We start from the raw sequence: 17,774 nt of genomic DNA on the forward strand, positions 1-17,774 counted from the left end.
CCCAGAAAGGATCATGGTAGGTTCTCAATGTCCCCGTGGGATCACAGCAGGATCCCAATGTCACTGTGGGATCCCCCAGGAGGGATCACTGTGGGATAACAATGTCACTCTGGGATCCCAATGTCCCTGTGGGATCCCAATGTCACTGTGGGATTCCAATGTCATTGTTGGATCCCAATGTCACTGTGGGATCTCCCAGGAGGGATCACTGTGGGATAACAATGTCACTCTGGGATCCAAATGTCACTGTGGGATCCCAATGTTGCTGTGGGATCACTGTGGGATCCCCCAGGAGGTGCCAGCCCTGGGGACAGGCACAGAGAGGTGGCACCAATGCCCCCTTCAGCAGCCAGGTTTTGGTGCCCAGCAGTTGATGTTTAGTGGGTCAGGGGCTCTGCGTGGATCTGGGGGGCTGAGGGGGCCGTTCCCCCTCCTCTGCCTCCCTGCAGTGGGAAAATCCAGCGCAGCAGCCCCTGGGATCCCTGGATGGGAGACTGACCCAGCCACCCCCAGCTCATCAAACCATGGCAGCCAGGTCCTGCAGCACCAGGAGGGACCCAGCCCTGTGCTCCTCCAAATTCCATGTAAGAAAACTCTCAGAAATGGAGGGATGGTGCATTAAAGCCCCAACAGGAGGGTTCAGGCAGGTCCATGAGCAGGATTCTGTGTGTACCAAGCACATCCTTGCCTTCTGGAGAGTCTGCCCCTCCTGGCACTGAACCTGCCCCTGGATTTAATGAACCCACCCAAAAAAGAACATTAAACAGGTTTTGAACCCCACATTCACCCCTGAAACCCAGCGGGCACAGGGTGAGTGTGGTGGCACAGGGTAGTGCAGGCAGAGACACAGTCTGTCTGTCCGTCCATCCATCCATCCATCCATCCATCCATCCATCCATCCATCCATCCATCCATCCATCCATCATCTATCCATCATCCATCCATCCATCCATCCATCCATCCATCCATCATCCAACATCCATCCATCCATCCATCCATCCATCCATCCATCCATCCATCCATCATCCAACATCCATCCATCCATCCATCCATCATCCATCCATCCATCCATCCATCCATCCATCCATCCATCCATCATCCATCCATCCATCCATCCATCATCCATCCATCCATCCATCCATCATCCAACATCCATCCATCCATCATCCATCCATCCATCCATCCATCCATCATCCATCCATCCATCCATCCATCCATCCATCCATCCATCATCTATCCATCATCCATCCATCCATCCATCCATCCATCCATCCATCCATCCATCCCTGTCTGTTCATCCATCCATCCATCCATCCATCCATCCATCCATCCATCCATCCATCATCCATCCATCCATCATCCATCCATCCATCCATCCATCCATCCATCCATCCATCATCCATCCATCCATCCATCCATCCATCCATCCATCCATCCATCCATCCATCCATCCATCCATCATCCATCCATCCCTGTCCGTTCATCCATCCATCCATCCATCCATCCATCCATCCATCCATCCATCATCCATCCATCCATCATCCATCCATCCATCCATCCATCCATCATCCATCCATCATCCATCCATCCATCATCCATCCATCCATCATCCATCCATCCATCCATCCATCCATCCATCCATCCATCCATCCATCATCCATCCATCCATCCATCCATCCATCCATCCATCCATCCATCCATCCATCCATCATCCATCCATCCATCCATCCATCCATCCCAGAGGAAGCAGACAAAGACAAGCAGTTAACTTGCCATGCTGGGGGGTGATTTCTTTTCCTTTATTAATAATAATGACAGCAACTAATAAAAATAACGAATAATGAATAAAAAGTGGGAGATTGGGCCAAGGGAATCATTTGTCCAACCTCAACCAGCAGTTTTGGGGTAAAAGCAATGGAAACAGGGAGTGGGATCAGGCAGTGTCATGGTCCTGGCAGTGCAGGGGTTAAACCCTGATGGGGGAATTGTGGCTTTTGGGGTGTGCTTTGATGGGTGGTGCCATGGGGAGACATTCCCAATTTTCTGTTTTGGGGGTGCCATCCCCCCTTCCCCTGTCACCGTTTCCCCTGTTCCATCTCCAGAGGGGCAATCAGGGCTGGATCAGGGTGGCCGAGCTGGATGAGGGGACACCCGCAAGGTCCCTGCAGGGGTGGCTCCTTCACCCCCCCAGACAGGACAGGGACAATCAGTGACCTCTGGACCGCCCTGGCCCTGGGTGTGGCTGCATCCCCCGGCACCGGAGCGAGCACCAGGACCGAGCTGGGGATCCCCAGCGTGGGGGGAGTGACCCCCTGAGGGGCACCCACAGCCCGAGGGTGTTCCCGGCGTGTCCCTGGTGTGTCCCTGGTGTGTCCCCGGCGTGTCCCTGGGGTTTGCACACACGTGTGGGACAGCTCGGGGTGGGTGGCACCCCCCATGTGCCCGGGGTGCCTGGGGACCCTCCACACGCGCTCCCCGCAGGTGGGGAGCCCCCTGCACACCGCTCTGCAATCCCTGCACATCCCTCTCCCCCCTGCACGACCCCCTCGCCCCCCTCCCCCTCCCGCTGCCGCCCCATAATCGGCTCCAGCTGCACAAACATTCCCGCACCCGGAGCCGCCGCCGCCTCCGGAGCCGCCCCCGCGCCCGCCCGGACCCTCCCCCCGGCCCCCTCTGGGCCCCCCGGCCAGCCCGGACCCTCCCCCGGAGCCCCCTGGGCCCCCCGGCCGGACCCTGCCCCGGCCAGGGCAGCTGCGGGACCGAGGGACCGAGGGACGGCCCCGGGCTGAGCCCGGCGGGACAGGGAAGGGAGGGGGCCTGGGGGGTGGGGAAGGGACCGTGTCCATCCATGTCCTTCTATCCATGCACCTCACATCCACCCATTTCACACATGTGCATCCATTGATGTCCATCCATCCAATATCTATCTATCCATCCATCCATCCATCCATCCATCCATCCATCCAACCATCCATCCACTCATTCCATGCCCATCCATCCCTCATCCATCCATCATCCATCCATCCATCCATCCATCATCCATCCATCCATCCATCCATCCATCCATCCATCCATCCATCCATCCATCCATCCATCCATCCATCCATCCATCCCTTGTCCATTCACCCAACACTCTCTGGACAGGCCCTGGATGTTGGCGGTCTCCCACTCTCACCCATCCCAGCTTCTCCATGAGCTGCACCAGAATGGAGCTGGGAGCCCATGCCCACCCACCCACCCTGTGTCCATCCTTCCCAGCTTCTGCAGGAGTTCCCCAGGATGGAGATTGGGTCAATCCAGCAGGAGCGGTGCTGGGATGGAGTCAGGACCCCACATCCCTGTGTCCAGGGGAGGGGAGGACACTGTGAATGGCACAGCTCATCACACCCACTGTCCCCAAGCTCTCCAGGACAATGCTGGGATGTGGGGGCAGCCCCAAATTCCCCATTCCCCCACACTCCCCATTCCCCCACGTTCCCCATTCCCCACATTCCCCATTCCCCCACATTCAGCCGTGTCCCCGTACAGAGCCAGGATCCCACACGGCTCGGGGACAGTGACAGGGATGGATCCCACCCGCACCGTGCCCACCTGGCCGGGACGGGGACAGGGTGGGGCTCCTGCCCTGACCCCCGGGGTGCCGGTCCCGTCCCGTCCCGGCGGCTCCGTCTCCTTTAAGAGCGGCCGGAGCGAATGGAGCCGCCTGTCCCCGCTGGCGCCCGGCCAGGCTCGGCCCCGGCCAGATCCCGCTGCAGCGCCCGCCCGGCGGGGACAGCCGGCCCGGGGACAGCCGGGGACAGCCGGGGCCCCGCTGGGTGCTGGGTCACTGCTGCGGGTGAAGGCACACGGAGCCAGAGGGTGGGGACAGCCAGAGATGTCCCCACAAAATCTCAGGACTTGTCATACCAAGATCGTGGAGATACGTGAAGTGTAGCAAAGAGATGTCCCTTGTCACATCCGTGCGCTCTGTCACCTCCGTGTCACTGCTGGAGAGCGGGACAAGGGGGGTGATGGCAGGGGAGGGGACAGGGGAGATGGATCCCACTGCCCTGAGGGAATTGTCACCCGGGGTGAAAAGGGGACAGTTTGGGGACAGGGGAACCTGGGGGCCATGGGGACAGGGGACAGAACAGGACAGGGGAACCTGGGGGCCATGGGGACAGGGGACAGAACAGCCCCAGGAGACAGGACAGCCTCCATGCGGGACAGGGGACAGGAGAACCTGGGGACAGGAGAGCCCTTGGATAAGGGGACAGGACCAGCAGCAGGGGACAGCAGTGACCACAGGCTGGCTCCCCGGAGCGCTGGGGACACCGCATGGCCCAGGGTCCTGCTCCCAGCTCCTCCTCCTCCTGTCCCTTGCCTGCAGTGCTGTCACCGCCGGGGCTGTCCCCGTGCTGGGACGCTCCGCTGTGCTGAGCCCTGTCCCCATGCCCAGGAGCACTGGTGGCACCGGTGGCACCGCTCTGATGAGTTGCGGGTGCTCGGGGCCGGCCCGGCTTTGGCGTTAATTGATTAATTGACTCCCGCGGCGGTGGCAGCTGTGAAAACAGAGCGGGGCTCATTAGGGGACATCAAAGGACGGCCGGGAGGGGACACGGCCCGAGCCGCTGGCGTTTGCTCCCTCTTCACCCGGCTTAAAAGGGGAGGAGGAGGATGGCATTCACCGACCTGGGGACAGCCCTGCTCAGCCAGGAGGTCCCTGCCCCCTGTCGCTGTCCCTGGGACTGGTGGCACTTGGGGGCACCCATTCTTTGGGTGACATCCCCAAGGTTACCTGGACATGGGGTGACCCATCCCTGGGGTTAGCTGGCTTTGGGGTGATCTCTCCTCAGAGATCAATCAGCTGCTCCTGGGGTGACCCATCCTTGGGGTCACCCATCCCCAGGGTGACCCGTACCCAGGGTGACCCATTCCCACAGAGATCCATCTTTGGGGTGACCTGTCCCTGGTGCTCCCCAGGCTGATCCATCTTTGGGGTGACCTGTCCCTGGTGTTCCCCAGGGTGCCCCATCCCTGGGGTGACAGAGCAGGGGACAGAGGGGACACACGCTGACTGCTGCTTGCAGACACCCTCCAGCTCCTCCTGCCACAGCTGCAAACAGCCCTGAGAGCCAAAAACCTCCAAAACCCCCAAAAATTGCTCGGAAAAGGCACAGAGCAGGCCCAGTTGCTCTATCACAGGAGCCTGTGGGGTCAGGGACCCCCAGAACCCCCAGATCCCTCAGCAACCCCGGAGCACAGGAGCAGCCCCAGCAATCTCAGATCCCAGCTCTGTTTTCCAAAGCCAGGACATGAAGTCTTTTAAAAAAAAATCTCCTCTCGGAGCTCCTGCATTCCTGGGTGGAGAGTTTACATTCCCGCGTCCCCCGTGATCTTCAGCTCCAGAAAACAAAGCAGCCTTGGGGGGAGAAGCTTTTTGGGGAGCAGGACCCTCCAGCCAGAGCAAGGACCCCGAGGATAGCACCCCAAAACTGAAACACCCAGAGGCAGGGCTGGAAACAGCCTGAAACCCCCTTGGCAAGGGGGTGGCACCCTCGGGGTGGGCATTGAGGGGTGCAGGGGGGGTCCCCTGATGCCTTGGCCGAGGCTCAGCCTGCCCATGCCACCATCAGAACAGACTGCAGGGACCTCCCTGCCTGAATTCCCACTTCCAGAGCTCCCAGGGCAAGAACTGGGGTAACAGGGGGTGCTGGGGTGTCCTGGGGGGTGCCAAGGGGGGACTGGGGGTGTCCCAAAAAGCCCAGCCCGACCCCCAAACTGCCTCTCCAAACAGCAGAGGAGGGGGAAAAGAAGCCCTGGATAAGTTTCTCCCCCTCTTCTCTCCCCCTTCCAAGTCATCGCTGGAAAATTAAACCGGATCCAAAGAGTTTTTCCTTTCCAAAATGTGCTGGAGAGGCGCTGCCTTAACCCCTTCAGCTCCCGCCTCGCCCTCTCCGCGGGACTGGGATTTTTAAGGGGGTTTGGGGATTTTTCCCGGCCTTTGCTGGGGGAAGGGGAATGGTTTGCCCTGGCAATCCCTCTTTGTGCTCCAGGGATCCCCAAATCCCCTGCAACGAGCCAGACCAGAAGGGCTGAGGCTCCCCAGGGCTGATTTTGGGGCACCCTTGGGGCCAGCGCTTCGTGGCCAGGTCTCCCTCTCCATTTTGGGAAGAGAATTTTTTTTTCATTCCAATTAAACCCAGCTGATTAAATCCATCCTTTCAGCCCCCCCTCCCTGCCCTGAGTTGTCCCCCCTCCAGCTGGAACTCCCCTAGATCCCCCCTCCAGCATCCCCCAAACCCCAACAGATCGAACACCCCCGCCAAACCCCTAATCCCAAAGAAAATGTGAGCTATTTCCTCCCGGGGGGGGACACAGGAGAGGTCCCCCCTCCCTCTTCACACTGAAAATTCCTCATTTTTTGGGTTAAAAATCTCTTTTTTCCCCTTTTCAAAGTGCTTTGTTCCAGCTGGAGGTAGGCTCATCCCCACGGGGTGGTGGAAATGGGGGGGCCCAGCAGAATCCATGGGAACCCCCATAATTTAATTATTGGGGTTTTTTTTTGGGGGGGGGAAAAAAAAGCCCTCGGGAATAATCTGGCATTTTTTGGACTCGTTTGTATTTGGGAAGGATTGTTCAAAAAGGGATTTGGGAGGAAAAGTCATCAGCCAAGGAGGGGGGCCCAGGGAGAGCCCCCGGGGGCGGCAGCCCCAGCCCGGGGTCTTGTGTGAGCAAAGGGGTGGGGAAGAAAAAATCCAATTTCTTGGGGAGTTTTGAAAGGAGAGAGAGAAGAATGGGCTTGGTTTTGGGGGTTTTTGCCTTTTTTTCACCCTTTTTTCCAGGGGCCAGCGGAGCAGGGCTGGAGGGAGCCGGGACAGAGCGGGAAAGGGGGAGCAGGGGGCCGAGGGTCCTCTCCCAGCCTTGGCAGTGTTTTTCCCCTTTTTCTCCTCTTTTTTCTCCATTTTCCCACCTCTTTCTCTTTTTTCCTGATCCTTTTTCTCTCCTTGTTTTTTTAATCTCTTTTTTCTCTTTCCCCCTCCTTTTTTATCTTTTTCTCTCCTTGTCCTGTTCTTTCTCCCTTTCGTTTTTTTCTGCTTTTTCTCATTTTTCTTCCCTTCTCTCCTTTTTTCTGCTCTTTTCTGTTTTTCTCCCTTTTCTTCTGTCTTCCTCCCCTTTCTCCCACTTTTTCCTCCCTTTTTTCTCATTTTCCCCTTTTTCCTCACTTTTCTCCTTTTTTCACCCCCGCTGCTCATTTTCCCTTGTCTCCTCTTTTTTTCTTTCCTATTTTTCTTTCCTTCCCCCCTTTTTCCTCTCTTTTCCACTGTTTTTTCCCCTTTTCATTCTTTTCCCTCCCGTCTTCTCCTTCCTTTTTCTCCTCTTTCTCCCTCCCTCTCCTCCTATTTCCTCCCTCTCTTTTTCCACACCTTCAAACACAAATATATACTTAAATTTACAAATGCTATTTACAGGTTTAATTACAAAAAAAAAAAAAAAAAAAATCCAAAGAGAAAGAGAGACACCCCTTAGACGTTAATAAATCTAAAAATAAAAAATATATAATAACTCCTCCCCCACCCCACCCCCCAAAACAAAAAAATATTTCAGGCCGAAGGGCGGGGGGAGGGTCACACCGTGGTCTCGCCCTGCTTGCTGTTGGTGAGCCGAGTGTAGAACTTCCTCCAGGAGTGCAGGGTTTTGCCAGACCATATCCAGAACCCCGAGGTGATGCCCACGATCAGAGTCATGAGATACTTGATCATGTAGACGGTGAAGTCGGGGGTCATGCGGGGGGTGAAGTGCAGCGGGCAGGGGATGGCCAAGCTCTTGCAGTTCTGGCTGATCCAGCTGCGCTCCCAGTGCTCGCGGAAGGCCTGCTCGTAGAAGTAGCAGGCGATGACGATGGTGGCCGGCACGGTGTAGAGGACGCTGAAAACGCCAATGCGAACCATGAGCCGCTCCAGCTTCTCCGTCTTGGTGCCGCCGTGCTTCATGATGGTGCGGATGCGGAAGAGGGAGACGAAGCCGGCCAGGAGGAAGGAGGTGCCGATGAAGAGGTAGACGAAGAGCGGCGCCAGCACGAAGCCTCGCAGAGGGTCGATGTTGTTGAGGCCCACGAAGCAGACGCCGCTCAGCAGGTCGCCGTCGATCTGCCCCATGGCCAGGATGGTGATGGTCTTGACCGCCGGCACTGCCCAGGCGGCCAAGTGGAAGTACTGGGAGTTGGCCTCGATGGCCTCGTGGCCCCATTTCATGCCGGCGGCCAGGAACCAGGTGAGGGAGAGGATGACCCACCAGATGGAGCTGGCCATGCTGAAGAAGTAGAGCATCATGAAGAGGATGGTGCAGCCCTCCTTCTTGGTGCCCTGCACCACGGTGCGGTAGCCGTCCTCCTGGAAGCGCTCGTTGCACACCACCCTCTCCTCCAGCACGAAGCCGGCGATGTAGGCCACCGACACCATGGTGTAGCACCCCGAGAGGAAGATGATGGGTCGCTCGGGGTAGCGGAAGCGCTGCATGTCCACCAGGTAGGTGGTGACGGTGAAGAAGGTGGAGGCGCAGCACAGGACGGACCAGATGAGGATCCAGATGCGGGCGAAGCGGATCTCGTCCTCGTTGAAGAACATGTGGCCGTCGGGCCGGGTGGGCTCGCAGGGCGCCGCGCAGTCCTTCTCCCCCAGGAACTTGTAGTTGAGGTAGCTGGGCACCTTCAGCGCCCGTGGGCAGTGGAAGGGGTGGTCCAGGGTGGCGTAGCGGGGGGCGCCGGGGGTGCCCTGGCCGGCCAGCGGCGTGGCGCTGGTCAGCAGCGCCGGGGAGCCGCCGTCCTCCGAGTGGTTCTGCCCCACGCAGATCTGCTCGGCGCCGTGCCGGGGGAAGTTCTCGCACCGCAGCCGCTCCGGCCACTGGAAGCCGAATTTGTTCATGAGGGCCTCGCAGCCCTGGCGCGCCCGCTCGCAGATGGAGCGGCACGGCGGGATGGCCTGCTCCAGCACCGTGCACACCGGCGCGTACATGGAGCACAGGAAGAACTTCAGCTCCAGCGAGCACTGCACCTTCACCAGAGGGTAGAACTGATGGACCTCCAGCCCCGCGTCCTCCTGGTTGGTGTGACCCAGCAGGTTGGGCATGATGGTCTGGTTGTAGGCGATGTCGGTGCAGAGCGGGATGGAGATGGGCTGGCAGAAGCCGTGGTCGGGGATGGAGATGCCCTTCTCGCCGTGCAGCTGGGCCCGGCTCGGCGCCGGCACGCTCAGCCCCGCCAGCAGCCAGGCCAGGGCGGGCAGCACGCCGGGGGGGCCCATGGTGCCCCGAGCCGTGCGCCCCGATTTACCGTGCCCGGTGCCCCGAGCCGTGCGTCCCGATTTACCGTGCCCGGTGCCCTGCCGCACGGCCGATCCTCCCGTCCGGGGCTGCCGTGCCCGGGGCTGCCTGGACGGCTCCCGGTGACTGGATACGCTCTGGTGCCGCCTGGATGACCCCGGCTGGCCTGATCTGCCGTGCCCGATGCTGACTCGACGGCTCCCGGGGATCAGCTCCTCCGTGGCCGGTGCTGGCGCCTGACGATCCCCGGTGACGGGACGCTCGCAGCTCCCGCCTGGACGGCTCCCGGATCCCCCGTACCCGGCGCTGCCCGGACGGCTCCCGCTGCCCGCTGTCCGCCTACCCCGTGCCCGGCGGGACGGCTCCCGGTGTCTCGATCTCCAGTGCGTGGCGGGACGGCTCCCGGTGCTCGGACGTGGGGCTCCCGGTGCTCCGCGGCGCTGCTCCCGCTGCCCGAACTTGGCGCTCCTGCTGCTCCCGGTGGTGCCGGGAGGGTGGCGGGAGGGGGGTCCCGGGGGGTGCCGGGGTCCCGGGGCGCGGGGAACAGAGCGGCCGCACCGGACGCTCCCGCCGCCTTTGTGCGGGGCAGCGCCGCGTCCCCGCCGGGCGGGGCCAGCGCCTCCCGCCCCGCCCCCCGCCCCGCCCGCTCCACCAATCACATTCAAAAGCCGCGGGCGCCACGCCCACCCTGGCCCGGGCCACGCCCACCAGGCCCCGCCCCCGGCCCGGGGGTCACCGCGCCCCCCCCAAAGTTTTTCCGAGCGGGGCGAACCCCCCGAACCCCCGCGGGCGGGGTCGGGCCGGGGCCGCGGGGAGCGGGCCTGTCGTGTGCCCCAACGGCAGCATGGCCCTGTGCCCCGTGTGCCCTGTGCCCCGTGCGCCCGAACGGCAGCATGGCCCTGTGCCCCGTGTGCCCTGTGCCCCGTGTGCCCCAACGGCAGCATGGCCCTGTGCCCCGTGTGCCCCGTGTGCCCGAACGGCAGCGTGGCCCTGTGCCCCGTGTCCCCCGTGCCCCTGTGCCCGAACGGCAGCGTGGCCCTGTGCCCCGTGTGCCCAGTGTCCCCCGTGCCCCGTGTGCCCCGTGTGCCCGAACGGTAGCGTGGCCTCTGTGCCCCCCCTCCGTGTCCCCTGTGCCCCGTGTGCCCGAACGGCATTGTGGCCTCTGCCGCCCATGTCCCCTGTGCCCCCAGTGCCCCTGCCATGTCCCCTGTGCCCCGTGTCCCCTGTGCCCCTCATGTCCCCTTGTCCCCGCTCTGTGTGCCCTGCTATCCTGTGTCGCCCCCGTGTCCCCTGTGTGTGTCCGGCTGTCCTGTGTCCCCTCGTGTCCCCTACTTCTCCCCCGTGTCTCCTGACCACCACTGTGGTCACTGTACCTCTATCCTGTGCCCCTCCCCTGTCCCCTGCACCTCCCATGTACCCTGTGCCCCCCGAGTGCTCTGCACTCCCCCAGTGTCCCCTGTCCCCTGTGTCCCCTGCATCCCCCGCTGGGTGCCCTAGCCCTGCTGTGGCCTCTGCACTCCCTCCATGTCCTCTGTCCCCTTTGTGTCTCCTGTGCCCCCCTTGTGTCCTCTGCACTGCTCATGTCCCCTAACCCCACCTTGGCCCCCCACCTGTGGGGCTGCTCCCCCCAGCCCAAGACCCCTCTAGGGTGCTGCAAGGTGTCCCCCACTGTCCCCAGGCCCCACTTTAGGGTGCAGTGGAGCAGGATTAGCTCCCACGCCCCACAGGAGACCTCCAGGATTGGCCCCAACATCCCTTGTCCCCAGGTGTCAGCCAGGCAGTGCCACCACTCCTTGGGCACCATGGAGTGCTGCACCCCCAAAAGCCACTGCACAGCCAGGGGTGTCCCCAAAACAGGGCAGTGGGAGAGGCCTGGGGGACTGGGACACACTGGTAGGGACTGGGACACACTGGGGGGAACTGGGACACACACTGGGAGGGACTGGGACACACTGCGGGGAACTGGGACACATGTTGGGACTGGGACACATACTGGGAGGGACTGGGACACACTGGGAGGGGGAGTCTTGGACATGGCAGGGATATGCCTGGAGGGAACCAGGACACACTGGGAGGATCCAGGACATGCTGGGGGGATCTGGGACATGCAAGGGGAGACTGGAACACACTGGGGAAACACTGGGACACACTGTGGGGGGACACTGGGACACAGCAGGGGGATCCAGGACGCGCTGGGGCCATCCAAGACACACTGAGAGTGTTGGGACACAGGGAGGTCAAGCACAGGGGGGTCATGGGACACACTGGGGAGTCAAACACACGCTGGGGGGCACTGGGACACACTGGGGAGTCAAACACACACTGGGGGGCACTGGGACACACGGGGGAGGCTCAGACACACTGGGAGTGACTGGAACCCACTGGAGTGAATAATACTGTAGGTGATCACCCCAAATTTCGGCACTAGAACGGGGGGCTGCCTTTCTCAAGGCAAGGAGCCGCCTTTCCCCCGTTTCCCTTGGGGGCTGCGGTGGGGAACCCCCTGCCCCTGTTTTGGGGGGCTGGGGGATGAAAGGCAGCCGGGGGGGCTGTGCTGGGGAGCCCCCTGCCCCTCCCCGCTCCGTTTTGGGGAGCTGGGGGGCTCCTGGCAGCCCCTTTCCCTCCCTCCCTGCGCGTCCTCCCTCCCTTTCTCTCCCTTTCCTGTAACTTAAGCTTTTGTTGTGAGCAGGAGACCCGGGCTGTCGTGAAAAGAGGGGGCCCCACCGCCTTTCACAGCGTAATTGAAACCATTGCGGCTCCTGGCCGAGGGGGAAGGGCAGGGGGGGGCTCCCAAATCAAAGCCTGGGGTGGGGGGAAAGCCGGGACACACGATGCTGCCGGGCCCCCTCCCCGCCAGCCCCCCGGGCCGGACGTGCCGGGTGTCCCGGCGGGGCTGCCCGGGGCTCTCCCGCTCCCGGGATGGCGGAGCCTGCGGGGCTGCCGGGGGATGGGAGCCAGGGCCGGCTGTCCCCGATGGGGCACCCAGGGGTGCTGCGCTGCCTTTGGGCCCCGGGGGTCGCTGGGTGTGCGGGGGTCCCGGGCGGGAGGCGGCGGGCAGAGGCTGGAGCCCGGCCAGCGCTGCCTCCGGCCCGTTCCCGTTCCCGCTCCCATTCCCGTTCCTTTATCCGTTCCCGTTCGCGTTCCTGCTCCGGCCCTATGGCGGCACAGTCTGGTTGAGTGTCCCCACCGTGTCCCCCAGGCCCACAGCGACCGGAACAGAGGGGTACAAGGGTGTCTGCACAGCCACGTGGATCTTGGCTTCCTAAACGCTTCAGATTTTGGATTCTTTCTGGAGATTGGGGGTTTCACTTTCAGAAGGGGTTGCAGAGGCTGGCCCCATCCTCCCTGTCCTCCTGGGTGCTGGTGGCTCAGGACAAGGGTCCCCAGAGCCTCCAGGGACACACTGGGACATGGTTCCACCCAGAGTGGGTGCTGAGCCCTCCTGGGGATGGCAAAACCCAGAGCAGATCCACCAGCCAGCCCTGAGAGGAACCCCTGCGGGGGCTGGGGGTGTCAGGGGACACCCCAGGGAAGCAGCAGGGTCCTGCCTGCTCAGGGGTGTCCCCTCACAGGGACATTCAGGGTGGCCAGGCAATCCTGTTGATATCCCTTGTCCCTGTCACCAGGCCCTGCCAGAGGCATGAGGGGTGGTAGAGGGTGCTGCCCCCTCCCCAGAACTTCCCACGGGGGTCTGGGCTTGGTGTCCTGGGTGGAGGGGACACTGTGAAGACAAGGACCAACCCTTGCACCCAGTGGGAGAGGGTGGGTGCTGCCCAGACTGGGCTTTACTGGGAGTATGGGGCCAAACCCAGCTCTTCCCCCCAGCTCCCCTTTGTGTCCCCACAGAGCTGCTCAGGGTGGGGGGCACCCAGGAGCCCCAATCCTCCCACTGCTCCACTCTCCCTTCACCCCAGTACGGCACTGGGGGATGCTGGTGGGCACCCAGTGTTGGCAGTCCCCTGCTCCCAGCACCCAAGGGACCCCATGGGTACAGCCACCTCCAAAGGTCTGGTGGCTCCTGTGCCCCTCATGGAGCAGGACACGGTGCCCATGCAGCCCCCCTTCCTGAGATCCCCCCAGCACCATGAGGTGCCAGGATGCCTGTGGGGTCCTCCCTGCACCCATCATAACCAAGGATGGGGAACACAGCTGGGAGCACCCATATCACCCCCAGCAGCACCCTAACCCAGCCACAGGCTGGTGGCCCCTTTCTGAGCCTCCTCCCTGGGGGTGACACTGGGGGTGGCACCACATCTGGCACAGGCCCTGTGTGTAGCCAGCACCACTCTGAAGGGCAGAACTTCCAGGGGGCACTGGCAGTGTCCCTTAGGGACGGGCACAGAGGATGGCAAAGCACAAGTGGGCATGGAGGGGTTGTAGCAGGCCATGCCAGGCAGGATGGGGACCTCGGGGGTCCCCCAAGAGCGCAGAGGAAGGGAAGGGCCCCCCAGCCCTGCCCTTGGCTTTGTTTCACACTTAAGAGGCTCTAATTAAAACCAGGCACAAAGGCCCTGGCTGGCGGCAGGCGCGAGGTGCCAGCAGAGGACGGGGTCTGTCACCAAGGGAACAGGAGTGACACGGGGTCCTGGGCATGGGCCCTGCATGCCCAGACACACAGACACATGTGCAGACACACACACGTGTGCTCCTTACCAGGGAGAGCAGTGCTCAGGCCTGGTTTATACTGGTCTGAACTGGTGTGATGGTCTGCAGTGCTCCGTGTGTGGGAGGGGTCTGTGAGCAGCCCTGCCCAGGGGGGCTGGGGGCAGAGATGAGCCCTGGGCTGGGTGTGGGGTGAGCCAAGCCCTGGGGGCAGCCAAGGACCACAGAGGGTCCCCAGCTGGGACTGGGGGGCTGGTGGGTGACCCCAAGACTGAGCTGGGGGATGAGCCCCCACAATATGGGTCTGCCTGCCTGGATCCCTCAGGGCACTGAGACCCCAAAGCTGTGCTGTCCCCAAAGCTGTGCTGTCCCCAAAGCTGTGCTGTCCCCCACAGTTGTGCTGTCCCCAAAGCTGTGCTGTCCCCAAAGCTGTGCTGTCCCCCAAAGCTGTGCTGTCCCCCACAGTTGTGCTGTCCCCCACAGTTGTGCTGTCCCCAAAGCTGTGCTGCCCCCAAAGCTGTGCTGTCCCCAAAGCTGTGCTGTCCCCAAAGTTGTGCTGCCCCCAAAGCTGTGCTGTCCCCCAAAGCTGTGCTGTCCCCCACAGTTGTGCTGCCCCCAAAGCTGTGCTGTTCCCAAAGCTGTGCTGTCCCCCAAAGTTGTGCTGCCCCTAAAGCTGTGCTGTCCCCAAAGCTGTGCTGTCCCCCAAAGCTGTGCTGTCCCCCAAAGTTGTGCTGCCCCCAAAGCTGTGCTGTCCCCAAAGCCACCCCTGGTGCTGGTGGGACACAAAGCCCACCAGGGAGGGTGTGGGGAGCGTGGCTTAAGCACACCTTGACCTTGCTGGCGGGGGAGGATCCCCTCAGCTTGTCGGACACATCTCCTGCCAGCGCCGGCATTGAGAGCGCGCGAGGCCGCGCGCGGAGGAGCCGGCATGAAAAGGCAGCTTAGGCATCTCCTGCTGCGAGAGATGGATTAGGGGCTTCGGGGAGGCCTGGGGACAGCCAGCGCCACGGCCACCGGGCCACCACGGCCGCGTGCCGCCCGCCAGGCCCTGGGGACAGCGTGGGCACGGCGGGCACGCAGCCACCGCCCCGTGGCACCGTCCTGCTGGGACACTGGGGCAGCAGGACGGGACCCCAGGGGACGCTGAAACGGAGAAATGTGTGTGTGTGGGAAGCGACAAGGCTGTCCCTGCAGGGAGGGGACACGGGGCTGGCAGCCCCCGCTGTGGGCCCCCCTGGCCTGGCTGCAGCTGTCACTGTCAGGGGTTGGGTATTTTTAGAGCCAGCCCAGACCGCAGGGACCATTTCTGCCCACGGAGTGCACGGGATCACGGCGGGGAGGGGAGGGGGGAATGGGCACAAATTTCCCTTTGGGCTCTGCTTTGGGGTTGGAAGTGCCCTTGAAGTCCCCAGGGATGGCAATGGGTCCCCATGGGACACGGGGACCTCATATTGGTGGGGTGGGCATGGTCCAACCATCTCAGCTCTGTCCCTGGGCTGGGTTGGGGTCTGTGTCCCCAGTGATGTCCCCCAGAAACTGTGGCAGTCTGAGGGGTGGTGGCAGTGCAGGAAGGATGGGGTGCCCCTGTGGCCACCCCTCCCTCTCCCAGGAACAGCTGTGCCCCCAGCCAGGGGCAGGGGACCTGCCAGCACTGGGCATGTGACAGGAGGTGACAGAGCTGCTATTTATACCCTCCAGTGTCAGGGCTGGCTGTGGGGACATCAGTGAGCCCATGCCACTGACCCGTGGTGACTCTCAGGGTCCCCTGAGTGCCCATCTGTCCCCCAGCACCCACCACACCCCCTGCAGGGAGGGGTGGGCTCAGTGTGACCAGAAGTGTCACACTCCACAGTGTCACACAGCCATTCCAACTGTCCCCAGCCCACTGGGGACACAGAGGCACCCAATGGGGGCACAGAGCTGACACGGGGACATGCAGCTGTCCCCATGCCCAGTGGGGACAGAGCTGTCCCCACTGTGGACACTGAGCTGTCCCTGTGTCTGACAGTGCATGAAGCTGTTCCCAACAAGGACACCGAGTTGTCCCTGTGCCAGTCCCTCCAGGCTAGAGGGTACCAGAAGGGGGCAGATGTGTCCCCCAAAAGCCACAGGTCCTGGAGGGCACAGAGGCCCTTGGCACAGGCAGATGCCAAGTGGGGAGGCATTCATTGCTGGCCTCCCTCCTGCTCCTGTGGCAGCAGGGCTGGGGGGCACAGCCCAGAGAGGGCCCCCCAGAGAAGAGGGGCTCCCCAGAGAAGAGGGGCTCCCCAATTCCCTGTTCCAGGTTCATCCCACCTGGCTGGCCACACAGGGCTGGCTGGCCCCAGGAGAGAGGTGAGGTTTGAATCATCGGATATGAGGGGTCGGGATGGACCTTAAAGACCACCTAGTCCCACCCCCAGGATGCTCAAGGCCTTACCCAACCCAGCTTTGAGCACTACCAGGGTTGGGGCATCCAGCATCTCCTTTTCCTGCGAGGTTTTTATTTTCAGGATATCCTGGGGGAATTCTCACAGGGCTGCTGTGGTGGGGCAGGCTGAGCACAGCATTCCCTCCTAGCAAGTGAGGGAACACATGTTCCACACAGGAGTTCTGGCAGCACAGGCCAGCCTGGCTCACTGGAGGAACAAATTGGGTCTGGAGCTACCCTGTGGAGCACAAAGCACAAGCAGTGTTTCAGGACTCACTGCCTCGCTGGGCAGGGCACAGGTGTCCCCTCAGGGACAGCTCTGGTGGCACACGGAGGACACAGAACACACTGCACACATCCCCGATCCTGAACTCCTCTCGCTCACCGGCCCTGACAGGCAGCAGAGGGCAGCAGGGCCCGGGCAGAGAGGCTGCTGCGGAGGGAGGGAAAGCAATGAATAAATGGAGACAGATGGGATCCGTTTTCCCTGCTGTCAGGGCAGGCGGAGGGCCGGCGACACACGGCACGGTGCTGGGGGACAGCTGGTGACAGCTGTGCTGGGGGATGGAGAAGCAGAGACCTCTGCAGAGCCAGACCCAAATCCCAGATCCAGACCTCAAACCTAGACCCAGACTCCAAATGCAAGCCTTGCCCACAAATCCAGACCCAGACCTAGAGCCCATCCCCTGATGCCAAACCCAGCCAAGCCCCCTGTGAAAAGTGACTGGCGTTTTTCACAGCCCCCAAATCCATGAAACAGCCCCGAGTACCCAGACCTGGCCCCTAAATCCAGACCCAGATCTGGATCCTAGACCTGACTCCGATCCCAAACCAGACCCAGACTCCACACCCTGACCTAGCACCACCCTCCAGCCCCTCGGTGCTGTCCGTGGCCCTGCTGCTGCGCCCTGCAGAGGGCAGGGTTGGGGCACACACTTCCCCCTCAGGGGCGGGGAGAGGAGAGGATTTGTGCTGGCCACCATTTCTGCGATGCCCGGGAGGGCTCTCCGGCCCCGAGCCGCTGCCAGCGCTGAGGGGCCCCAGGCCGCGTTCAGCCACGACCGCGCGGGCCCCGCCGATCTCGCTGTGCGCATGCGCCGCCCCAGCAGGCGGCACGGCCCGCTGCGCACTCCGGGGGGCGGTGGAGAGCCTGCGCTCCCATTGGTTCACACGTCCATCACTCAAGCGACTGGGGCAGGTCCCATTGGCTCAAGCCGGGAGGGCGGGAAGGCCGAAGCGGAGCTCGTGGTCTCCATGTCGAGCCCTCTCCGTGTGACGCCTTTGCACATGCGCGTTACAGCGGGTGGAAAACGGTGCCCCGCGCTGCGCAGTAGCTCGCGCCCTAATTGGCTGCTAGGCACGCGCGTGCGGTGCAGGCGCCCTCATTGGTTGCCCGGCGCGCGCGTGCCGCTGCTCGCGCCCCCATTGGCCGCCGGGGCGGGCATGCGCGCTGCCGTCCGCA

General features: G+C 62.3%; 1 protein-coding gene across 1 annotated transcript; it reads right to left on the minus strand.

Moving 5' to 3' along the window:
* Positions 1-7,431: 7,431 nt before the first annotated feature.
* On the minus strand, positions 7,432-9,281 carry FZD2 (frizzled class receptor 2). The gene has a single exon (XM_063178888.1). It carries the CDS (start codon positions 9,279-9,281, stop codon positions 7,608-7,610), a length of 1,674 nt encoding a protein of 557 aa, XP_063034958.1. The 3' UTR covers positions 7,432-7,607.
* Positions 9,282-17,774: the final 8,493 nt, after the last annotated feature.

Source organism: Melospiza melodia, chromosome 30 (genome assembly GCF_035770615.1).
Source record: "Melospiza melodia melodia isolate bMelMel2 chromosome 30, bMelMel2.pri, whole genome shotgun sequence".
NCBI classification, from domain to species: domain Eukaryota; kingdom Metazoa; phylum Chordata; class Aves; order Passeriformes; family Passerellidae; genus Melospiza; species Melospiza melodia.